Source organism: Triturus cristatus, chromosome 7, assembly GCF_964204655.1.
Source record: "Triturus cristatus chromosome 7, aTriCri1.1, whole genome shotgun sequence".
Lineage (NCBI taxonomy): Eukaryota > Metazoa > Chordata > Amphibia > Caudata > Salamandridae > Triturus > Triturus cristatus.
Window position 1 is genome coordinate 1,847,079,603 of NC_140590.1, and position 12,264 is coordinate 1,847,091,866.

Sequence of the window (12,264 nt, forward strand, 5' to 3'; positions counted from 1 at the left end):
GTGCTACATGAGGGCCCAGTGATAACCGTAGGGGCCTAGACAGGGACAGGCAGCGTGAGAGGAAAATAGGGATTGAGAGAGGGGGAAAAAGAAAGAGGGAGAGGTAGAACAGGGAGAGGCGGAGTAAAAGGGGAAAAGGGGAACAGTGAAAAAAAGAGGGCAGACCAAGCGGAAAAGGGGAACATGTGATGCAAAACAGGAAAAGGAAACAAGCATTTACAATGCAATGGTCTCGGCATTGTTAAAGTTAGAGCTATTGGCATTGCTCATGACATTATTTTTTTTTATGTTTTTGTTTTTAAAACATTTAAAGAAACTGCATTGTTATTTGCTGGCCTGCTTTGCACCTGGTGTCCCTCAGCCGAATTGCTGTTTAGTGAAGTTCCTGAGACTGGTGGGGAAAAATATGGCAGTACAAAGGACGTGAACCTGACCACGGTCAGTGTTTTAGGACCAATTTCACTTTTATTTACTATGCAGACCGCATTTGGAAGAGGGTTCTCACTGCGTGGAAGGTGCAGCTAGCAGAGGATTTGATAGAGCGACGAAAAGTTGTTTGCAGAGGAGAGTGTGGGACGGAATCACTACATTTGCAGATTACCCTCAAAAACATACGTAGCCAGGTAAAATACGTTCCAAGAGTTTCATGTCACTGATGGAACTTGGCTTCAGTGCATTTAACAGCTAACGTAAAGAAGCCCAATAGGAAACGAGCACACCACCGCCTTTCTCCGAGGCGAAACAGAAATGCCTCGGAGAAAGGCAGCGGCCATTTCGGATTCGGGGGCGTGTTCTCCTCTTGCCATTGGCTGGAGGAGATAATTAGACTTCTTGAAAAAAACACGCCCCCGAATCCGAAAAGGACGGGGCCTAATCGGAATGACGGACCTCTTCTCCAATGGCTGGCCAGCATTCAAGAGGCCAGCCAATGGAGAACAGGGGAGAAGAGGGGCGGGTTCAAGCCCCTCTTCTCCAAGTCATTAAATCTCGGATCGAGACTGCGCAAGCGCAGCCTTCGAGCCGAGACCTAAAAAGGAATAGGGAAGAGGGAGAAGAGAGAAAATAAAAAGAAGACATAAAGGGGAGAAAAGGGAAATAATTGATAGGATGACAGGAGATTATTAAAAGCTTCCCAGGTGTCTTTAGGAAGGAATGGTTCAGATAGGAGATGCTCTTTCATCAGCTCTGGTCCCTGCTCACCTGTGGAAGTAGTGATGCCGTCCCTGCTCACAGGGTCCTGGTAGTCAACGAAATAAGGTTCTTCTTCCTCTTTTATCTTGAAAGATGTAATTGATGTGCCAACTGCAACCACAAATGATAGACAAAACAAGAGATCATGTAGGTGTGACAGGCCTTTCTAGTACACATCAATATATGTAACTTCCTATTACTCAACCACAACCAAAATAAAATGTAGTCACCTCTAGTTAACCCCAGAACTGTTCGCCTTTAGGACCTAAAATAGGACTGCTTGGGAGTCGAGGAGCTGGACTGCCTGATGTGCTGCTGTCTCTACTTGGGAGTCAAGGAGCTGGACTGCCTGATGTGCAGCTGTCTCCTCTTGGGAGTCCAGGAGCTGGAATGCCTGATGTGCTGCGGTCTCCGCTTGGGAGTCGAGGAGCTGGACTACTGTCTCCGCTTGGGAGTCGAGGAGCTGGACTGCCTAATGTGCTGTTATCTCCACTTGGGAGTCGAGGAGCTGGACTGCCTGAGGTGCTGCTATCTCTGCTTGGGAGTCGAGGAGCTGGACTGCCTAATGTGCTGTTATCTCCGCTTGGGAGTCGAGGAGCTGGACTGCCTGATGTGCTGCTGTCTCCGCTTAGGAGTGGAGGATCTGGACTGCCTGATGTGCTGCTATCTCCGCTTGGGGGTCGAGGAACTGGACTGCCTGATGTACTGCGGTCTCTGCTGGGTGGTCGAAGGGCTGGACTTCCTGATGTGCAGTTGTCTCTGCTTGGGAGTCGAGGAGCTGGACTGCCTGATGTGCTGCTGTCTCTGCTTGGGAGTCGAGGAGCTGGACTGCCTGATGTGCTGCTGTCTCCTCTTGGGAGTCGAGGAGCTGGAATGCCTGATGTGCTGCGGTCTCCGCTTGGGAGTCGAGGAGCTGGACTGCTGTCTCCGCTTGGGAGTCGAGGAGCTGGACTGCTGTCTCCGCTTGGGAGTCGAGGAGCTGGACTGCCTAATGTGCTGTTATGTCCACTTGGGAGTCGAGAAGCTGGACTGCCTAATGTGCTGTTATCTCCACTTGGGAGTCGAGGAGCTGGACTGCCTGAGGTGCTGCTATCTCTGCTTGGGAGTCGAGGAGCTGGACTGCCTAATGTGCTGCTGTCTCCGCTTAGGAGTGGAGGAGCTGGACTGCCTGATGTGCTGCTATCTCTGCTTGGGGGTCGAGGAGCTTGACTGCCTGATGTGCTGCTGTCTCCGCTTGGGAGTCGAGGAGCTGGACTGCCTGATGAGCTGCGGTCTCCGCTTGGGGGTCGAGGAGCTGGACTGCCTAATGTGCTGCGGTCTCCCTTGGGAGTCTAGGAGCTGGACTGCTGTCTTCGCTTGGGAGTCGAGGAGCTGGACTGCTGATGTGCTGCTGTCTCCGCTTGGGAGTCGAGGAGCTGGACTGCCTGATGTGCTGCGGTCTCCGCTTGGGGGTCGAGGAGCTGGACTGCCTGATGTGCTGCGGTCTCTGCTTGGGGGTCGAGGAGCTGGACTGCCTGATGTGCTGCGGTCTCTGCTTGGGGGATCGAAGAGCTGGACTGCCTGATGTGCAGCTGTCTCTGCTTGGGAGTCGAGGAGCTGGACTGCGTGATGTGCTGCTGTCTCCGCTTGGGGGTCGAGGAGCTGGACTGCCTGACGTGCTGCGGTCTCTGCTTGGGGGTCGAGGAGCTGGACTGCCTGATGTGCTGCGGTCTCCTCTTGGGAGTTGAGGAGCTGGACTGCCTAATGTGCTGCGGTCTCCGCTTGGGAGTCTAGGAGCTGGACTTCTGTCTTCGCTTGGGAGTCGAGGAGCTGGACTGCTGATGTGCTGCTGTCTCCGCTTGGGAGTCGAGGAGCTGGACTGCCTGATGTGCTGCTGTCTTCGCTTGGGAGTCGAGGAGCTGGACTGCCTGATGTGCTGCGGTCTCCGCTTGGGGGTCGAGGAGCTGGACTGCTGAGGTGTTGCTGTCTCCGCTTGGGAGTCGAGGAGGTGGACTGCCTGATGTGCTGCGGTCTCCGCTTGGGAGTTGAGGAGCTGGACTGCTGTCTCCGCTTGGGAGTCGAGGAGCTGGACTGCTGAGGTGTTGCTGTCTCCGCTTGGGAGTCAAGGAGCTGAACTGCCTGATGTGTTGCTGTCTCCGCTTGGGAGTCGAGGAGCTGGACTGCCTGATGTGCTGCTGTCTCCGCTTGGGAGTCGAGGAGCTGGACTGCCTGATGTGCTGCTTGGGAGTCGAGGAGTTGAACTGCCTGATGTGCTGCTGTCTCCGCTTGGGAGTCGAGGAGCTGGACTGCCTGATGTAGATGAGAGGGACCCTGATCAAGAGAAAGATCAAGTCCCAGCTGAGTGGAAGACCAACTCAAGCTTGGAATCTTCCAGAAGCTCTGAGGACCAGTAGCCTCATTGCCTTGCCCAAACCTGCCCACCCAATCATCTGCATTGCAATAGTGTTGAGGAAGTGCTGGAAATACTGAAGTACTGTGGGTCCTGCACTGCCGACATGGTCAGTCATGTGAAAGGCTTGAGAGTCGTATTGGAATGATACATCATGACTGCGTGTCATCTGTAACCTTCAGCAGAGCAACAGGCCTGGTGATCTGTGGACTGAAATACGATTTGTATTTTCACAATATTCATTGACAGTAAGTGATGTCACCAATATCAATTTTAGTAATGGGTGCGATGGTTAGGTTCTTAGTGAAAATGAAAGGATTGGGGCTCGACCATGTACTCAGAATAATATTATCTGGCTTGGCCAATGTCCCTAGAATATGTGTCGCTTGGCCTCGGTCCTCATATTATGCCTGTGTTGGCTTGGCGTCTGTCCTTAGAATATGCCTGTGTTGGCTTGGCCCCTGCCCCTAGAATATGCCTGTGTTGCCTTGGCTTCTGTCCTCAGAATATGCCTGTGTTGCCTTGGCTTCTGTCCTTAGAATATGCCTGTGTTGGCTTGGCGTCTGTCCTTAGAATATGCCTGTGTTGGCTTGGCCTCTGCCTTTAGAATATGCATGTGTTGGCTTGGCCTCTGCCTTTAGAATATGCATGTGTTGGCTTCCATATTTCCTCAGAACATGTTAGTCCAGTGTATTCAGAAGCACAATATGCAATACCTGAAGTTGGATTACAGTTCAGGTGCCTTCCATTTAATTGTACCCTCTTCCATTTATCTCATTGCACATGAAAGAGGGAAAAGAGAGTGCTCTGTTGCAAAAGCTTTCACGAGGAGAGACAATAAATCCTGCTCAACCTGCCTCAACAGCGAATACTGAGAAGAAGCTTCATTTGAATTTCTCTGGCAATTTTCCGAAACGGAACCGGGAGTTCAGGGCTCTTCCTAGAACAGTATTTCTGAGAGCCAAATCTTTAGGGGGACCTAGAGAACAGTTTCAAGCTTGGGCTTCCAGGCCTGTCTCCACCATGGTACCACAGTGGTCACTGCAATCTCCTACCTACGCAAGATCCACATGACTGCAGGGCAGCAACAACGCAGGGATCACTACGGATCCATTCTTGCTCTTTCATTGAACGTAACTCCCACGGCATCACCCACATGAGTGAAGACCTGTTGATGACTTTCATGTTAGTGCAGTAAGACACATCCACCAACAGACTTCACAGGAAGCATTCAGGAAAGGTCACTTAACATAAAATACTGCTTGTCCTTCTCGCTTGCAGCGGACTGCGAGTATGTGCCATGGATCCGTAAGCAGGGCTCATGCTCCAGGATTCCTAGTCACCTTAACAAAGATCTTTATTTGATGTAACAAGCAACACTTTCATAGAAATAAATAAGGAGTTAAATAGAAACAACAACTCCATCTTTGTTGTGGTAAAACAGGACGCACAGTCTAAAAAAGCATTTGCAATGCAATTGGTCTAGCGGTTCTGCAAGTTAGAGCTAATGGCATTGTAAATGGCAATGTTTTTTAATTATGTTTTTTGTTTGCAGTGGAGTAACGTAACAGGTAAAGCAGCTGACTTTGCAACTGGTGAACTAAGATCGAGTTTTAGGAATGATTAATCGTCACAGCACCCATTCTTGGATTACATGACAGTCGTATTCAGAAATTCATTAGCCCACATTAACAAACCTGACGTTGAAATAGCCCACTTCAAGTAAAAATTTAATTTAAATCTGCACATGACGATTGTTTCTTTCGTTCGCAACATTTATGATTAAACTGAGAAGAGGTTCATCAAGCTAATCTAAACAAAACAAAAAACATGAAATCAGTGATTCGTAAATTCATGACTGGAGACAGTGCCTGTAACGACCAGGAGTGAAGTGGTCGGCCTAGCTTGGCCATGGATGCCAGCTCCTTGTGGTTTTTCTTGTTGACAAATGACTCTGTTTTTATGATATATAATATAAACTCTGTTACCCTAACCCTTTATGAAACATTTATACAACAGCAAAGACTTTGTGTGTCGTATTTGTGTTTCTTTTTGCAAGTTGGTGTGCGTCTATCAAATGCCGGCTCAGGGTGCAAGTCCTTAAGCCTATCATGGTGCTTGGTGCTAAAACCCCAGCACCAATGGAGATCCTGTTTTCTTTAACTGTAGTGCATCACTCTGAGAGTCATCATTATTGGAGGAGTTTGTCAGAAATTCTCTTGAAATAATCTGTGTAACTACCCCGCACTCAAGGAAAGCCCCTTCTCTTTGTTTATTCATGTGACATTAGCTAAAATATGTACAAAAAACATAACCTGAGCTCACTGCCGAAGGATGCTTGCTTCGATAAAAGAATTCCCAAGACGGCTTAAGCAATCTTTCCATGCCGGTGTAGCCCATTTCTGCAGCGCCTGAGAAAGCCTCTGTTTTTGATTGGCAGGGGCGGGAGGGGTGTTCCTGGCTCGGTGTGGGCACCCTCCGGCCGGGGATACTGGCAGATGTCGACCTGCCCTCAAATCTCCTTCCCAAACACTGGATGGAACACCGACACAAACTGATGCTTGTTTTAGGACCTGTGCCCTGCCTGTGGGCACTGCAGTCTCCGGTCCTTTCTTACTGAGCATATTTTAACAGCTGTACGACCTCCTTCGTGTGCGATACCACAATTACCACATTACCATTTTCAAGGTGCTCTGCTGAGAAGCCAAGGACTGAATATGTCTGTTTTGTGAACACCTTTATCAACCACTGATAGGCGCTCAGCTCCAGGCTTCTCAATACTGCCCCGTCATAAACACCCCCAACAAACTGAACTCACCCAGAGGGACTAGTTGAGGCAGGCAGGAGCTGTTTAACATATTTAATGCAGTACAATGTGGGGCAATCCTTAATGTTTTAAATATTTCTAGACAACACATTCAGACTTCCATTATATAAATCTGGCTTTTCACAAATTTCCGTTGTTAGAAATGGAGGTCTCTAGTTGGCAATGGCTGGCCACTGTCCAAGTAGGGACCCTTCTTCCTAAGTCAGAGTAAGCAGACTACACCCTTTGATAACCCCTGCTCAACCCTGTGGTAACGTAGCACGAGCAGCTAGGCTTATCTCAGAGGCAGTGTGTGAAGCATTTATGACCATACACAGTAACACAGTTAAGAATACTACAAAGGGACACCACTCAAGTAGTTATAAAAATAAGTATCTTTATATATAGACTTAACACAAGACCAATAACAGTTCAAGGCAGTGGTCTCTGCAACCCTTTTACTCACAAGATACCTGGATTCTGTAGCAAAGCAACAAAAATGTCGCTAAGGAGTTGTAGCGATGATTTTCCTTACGCTAACCAGCGATGCATTGAATCCTTGCCGCAAGGGAGGATGATGCGCTGATTTGTGAGCAGGACAAAGCGACAAACTTCTACACGCTAAGCCGGCGATGCGATGAAATCTTTGCCGCGAAGGGAGGATGATGCGCCGAGCCTGTTGCGTGTGCGATCTTGTTGCGATGAAAAGAAATGGCGCTCCGCGAGGGAGCGACAATCCTGATGCGATGAAAATGGCGAACATTCTGCGTCCGCGCTGCGATGTCGTGAAGCGATGAACTCGATGCGATGATCTTTGGTTAGCGAGCACTTTGAGGCCCGCAAACATGCAATGCGATAATCTTCGGGTTAGCGAGCATTTGGCAGCCCGCAAACATGTGATGCGATGATCTCCGGTAGCGAGCACTCAGCGGCAGCAGCGCGACGATTTTCCTTACGCTTTTCAGCTGCGGCCGCTCGCTAACAGGCGTTAGCAACGATTTTCAGCACTCTCTTCTCCACAGTAGAACTAGAGGCCCCGGAACTAACAGGAGCCTCACCTGCAGATAGAAATCCTCGCTGGGAGGAAACAGGAGGCTGGTGGTGGAGTCTGATGTGCCTGAGACTCCTGCAGGAGGCTAGCTCTCTTCTAGCCCTTGGGTGATTGCTGTAGCAAAAATAAAAGTTCCTTTAAAGTCCTTTTCCTCTTCTTCCAAGTCCAGTAGTAACCACTGCAGGCCAGTCCAAGAAACAGCACACAAGCACAAGGACAGTCCTTCTCCTGCAGATTCCTTCAGTTACACGGACAGAGGTTCTTGTTGTTGTCCAGGAGCAATACAAATTGTAGGGGTTTCAGCACAGATATTTATACCCCAAAAGTCTTTGTTCTCAGAAGCTACAAGTCACTGAACCCAGCCAGAACCAGTTCTGCCCAGCCCTGGAGCACTTTGATTACCAGGGTGCATCCTTCCTTTGAGAAAGAGGGAGTCTGCCATCAGACGGACAGTGGGAGGTGGAGCCAGCATTCACCTTGCCAGGCACAGCTCTATTCAGGTCCAGGAGCTACCCCTCCCCATACTCCAATGCAGATCTCTCTATTCAACCCAGGTCTGACTCAGCCTGCCCTGTCCCTCCTAAACCAGACAGCCAATACACATAACAGCAGAGTACACTGGAAGGCTTAGGCAAGAAAATACCTACTTTCTAAAAGTGGTATTTTCAAACACAGAATATAAAAATACACTTCACTAAAAGATGTATTTTAATATTCTGAGCTCAGGCATACTAAATTCGTTTTTCTACCATGTTCTGTGGGTCAGTTAGGACTGTAGATTGTAATAGCCAAACCTCCCATTCTAGCCTATGGAGAATAGGTAGCCTTACAGTAGTGAAAAACGAAATTGGGTGTAATTCACTACCAGGACATGCTACACACACCAGAGCATGTCCTACCTTACACATACAATGCACCCTACCCTAGGGGTGGCTTACATGATGCCAAGGGAAGGTTCAGGGGCTGGGAAGTGGGTGCACTTCACAGCCAAGATGACAGTTCTAGACTGCACACAGACACTGCAGTGGCAGGTCTGAGACACACTTTACAAGCTGCTTCTGTGGGTGGCGCAAACCAGCGCTGCAGGCCCACCAGCAGCATTTGGTTTACCAGCCCTGGGCACACACAGGCCACGCTACTAGGGACTCACAGGCAAACCAAATAAGCCAATCATGGATATACCCATTCACATGTCATCTTTACACAGGGAGCATTCGCGCTGTGGCACTGAATGGCAGTGGCAGAGTGCCCAGAGCATCTATTACCAGCAAAAACAGAGGAGACAACAGCGAAAAATGGAAGGGAGACCCACACCAATGGTGCCAGGTCTAACATTCGTATTAAAATTAGCTTTTAAGAATGCCATTCCCCCCTTTTTTCTTCAAATATTTTTCAGGAGGAAAACCCCTGAACCTATCCTTATGTTAGATGCGCTCCCTTTGCTGACTCGCTACTTAAAACTCATCCACAACATGCACTCTTTAAACGTCACCAGCTGCCACTGAACATTGGCATGTATGATTTTAGTAGGAGTGCTTCCTCTTTCTTAAACAATTTGCATACCATATTAAATAGACTGAACATCTTTTCGCAGGAGGCTTCAAGAATACCTCGCTTAGCAGTTCCCAGGGTGGGCTTTAATATGAACACTGAACGGCTTCACTGAAAACGAAACAAGATCTCGATACGAAGAAGGCCACACTGAGATTATCGGTTTCAAGGACGAGGGCAGACTATTTTTCCAAGACGACTGAAGAGAGGAAGCAACACACCATCACAGGCATACCAAATGTTAGAAAATGCCGGCACAATAGCAATTGGATAATTTACTTCTGGGATGCCAGAGAGCTCTTCCGGGGCGGAGTAGCCATCTTTTCCGGGGCAGCTCGGAATGAAGTGTTTTAGTCGTAGATAGTAAAACACTCTTTCATGATTCGGCAGACAGTGAAGCATAGACAAGCAGGATTTTGATATCTTCTGACCGAAGACTTGAGGTGAGCCCGTGTTCGGTAACCCCTGCCTGATTGGGGGTGCAGGGTTGTCATTGTGTTTTTACACCACCTGTTCACTATGGCTGAAGCAGCTGCTTCTCTAAACATTAGGAACAGGCACCAGACTGATGCCACACTCTTCAAACTAAGTGGGCAGAATGAGACTACCTACATTTGGAAGTATTGCTATTTAAATTGTGCTTTTTGATGGGCTAGTGAAGCCTATGTGAGTGTCTACAACTGGCACTCAAATTAGTGGCTTCTGCCAGGTCCTAGATCCTCAAGGGACTTTCCGGTTTTTACTTAGCTAACGGAAGGGTTCTTAGGAACGATTACATTTGTTACACAAATTCAGCGCCCGCTCCTACTTTAATTTCCAACACTATTAATAAATGATGGGTGAAAAACGGTGTCAAACTAAACACCCTAAAACTATTAGGGTCAGGGCATACCTGCCAACTAACAGGGACCGGTCAGATATTATATAACAAGCACGGTCCGCTTTCACTTTTGTCCGTTGTGAAAGCTTTCTTGTCTTTATGGGGCCATGTGTTTGAAACACATGGCCCCATAAAGATAAGAAAGCTTTCACGACGCACGGAAGGCTGACGAGCCCGTCCAAATGGGACGGCTCAAAAAGCCAAAGGAAAATGTCATGAACAGCTCTTTTCCAATGGCTGGCCACCGTTTAGCATAAAAAAGTGGAAGCATGGAAAGTGGAAGCATGGAAAAGAGGGGCGGGGCTTAATGCCCTTTACAGAAAATACCCCAAATCATTAAATCTCGCCAGCGAGACTGCGCATGTGCGCAGCCCACGCCAGGCGAGACCTAATAAACACACAGGAGGGCGGAGGAGGAGGCGGCAGCTGCAGCCCAGGAGAGGAAGCCAGCAGTGGGCGCAAGCGAGTTCCTGAGCCTAAACAAGGAAAAATATAAAAAGATTGCTCACAAAGTTATAAATAACAAGATGAGTAAGAGCACATGTAACAGGGGCAGTCCTCATAGGTTACAAAAGTAGAAAAAGAGGGACTGCTGAGCATGTTAACCAAAGAAAAGCAGTCATTTCTAAAGGCAGACAAAAGAACCAATGGTAAGCAATGGGCGCGTTCAAAGCCCATAGACTGAACACCACATGTTGCAAAGACAGCACATGCGCTGCCTAGGCGAGGCCTAAAAACTGTCATGGTTTAACAGCTTGCAGCAGATTAAATATTGTAAAAATAGTTCCGGAATGGTCAGGGAGACTGGTAGAAGGGAAGAATAAAACATGATAATCGTATATGCTTACCTGCGACACTGCTGCTATGGCCCCAGTTCTTGGGGTCATGCTGGTCAGCAAAATAGGCCTCACCTCCACCAGTATCAGTGAAAGATCCAATTGATGCGGCGCTTGCGGCTCCTGTTAGTGAGTGGTGAATATGGACATGTTTATTAGCATATTTAGAGATGTCTACAAAGGGAAGGTCAACACATCACAATATTGAATAAAAACCTGGTAATCAAACCTATTGCACTATTTTATAGTAGGTACATGACATAAGGCAAGCCGCAGTACAGTGAGCAGTGGAACATGTTATTGGAAAAAAAGATTTGTGGGTAGGTACTAGAACTTTATTTCGGCCATAATAAGGCCATAAAAGTACAAGATAAAAACAGAAACTTAAGTTTGGAGGCAGTCATGAGTCAATCAATATCACAGTAATTAAAAAGCACAGATTACAGGAATAAAATGTAATAATGAACAAGCCCTGGAAATGCAATCTGTCTCGCATTTGTTTGAGTTGGAGCTATTGGTATTGTAAATGGCAATTTATTTTACTTATGTGTTATGGAGTGTATGTATGTGGTGTGCAGTGGAACTATGTGGGTTGGATTCAATTAGTTAGTTGTGTGACTGTGTGGTGTGGAGTGGATTTGTGTAGTGGCATTATGTGGCATGGTGTGCTGTGGAAATATATGGTTAGCAATTATGTGCCATTCAGTGTAGTGGCAATATGTGGAGTGGGATTGTGTATTGTGAAGTGGTAATTAGTACCATTTAATTATGTGTTGTGCTGTTGAATTTTACGGCACAATGTGTAATTGTGTGGTGTGAATTGAATGTATGTGGTGTGTTGTGTAATTGTGTTGTTGAGTTGTATTAAATGGTTTGGTGTTAAATTATGTCGTGTGGATTTGAAATGTGTGGAGCTGAATTGTGTGGCACGGAACTGTGTGTATAGCTTTGCATTTTTGGTGACGGAAAAAACAAATAGTTAGGAGCTAAGCATCAGATCTGTGTTTTTAAAAAAAAAAAAGATTTGAAGCTATTGGCATTGTAAATGTCTCTTACCTATGTGTTATGGATTGAGGTGGATGTATGTGGTGTGTACCAATCATGTGGGTTGGCTTGGACTTGTTAGTTGTGGAATTGTGTAGTGTGAAACTGTGGTGTGGCTTTGTGTAGTGGAATTAAGTGGTATGATGAGCAGTTGTATTATGTGGATAGTAATTATGTTTTTTGGAGTGTGTTGGAATGATGTGGAGTGGGACTGTGCGTAATTGAGTGTAAGTACGTGCAATGGTATTGTGTGTTGTGGAGTGTTATGTAGAGGAGTTTAAAGAAGACATCATGTACAATTGAATGACTATTAAAATACCAAAAAAAGTCTTCTACTTTTTTTGTCCTTGCAATGTGGTCAACCTCTTCCTGCCTGTTGTAATGCTTGTTTGTTATAGTTTTTTTTGTTATGAATGAAGGGACATAAACAAACGGAGGGTGGAGAGAATCAACAGATGCCCGATTCTGAGGGCACACTGAGGTGGTGCTGAGTAATGCTGAAGTGGTGCTGAGGTG

The 12,264-nt window shown here is 47.2% G+C and overlaps 1 protein-coding gene across 1 annotated transcript in view; it reads right to left on the bottom strand.

The window, feature by feature from the left end:
• The window catches only part of LOC146813426 (uncharacterized), a 125,834-nt gene that overhangs the window by 30,243 nt on the left and 83,327 nt on the right, over positions 1-12,264 (bottom strand). Inside the window, exons 7-8 of the mRNA XM_085620192.1 lie at positions 10,717-10,827; positions 1,201-1,302 (exon numbers count right to left, since the gene is read on the bottom strand). Coding sequence (XP_085476318.1) covers positions 1,201-1,302; positions 10,717-10,827 — 213 coding nt within the window. The remainder of the gene's footprint in view (positions 1-1,200; positions 1,303-10,716; positions 10,828-12,264) is intronic.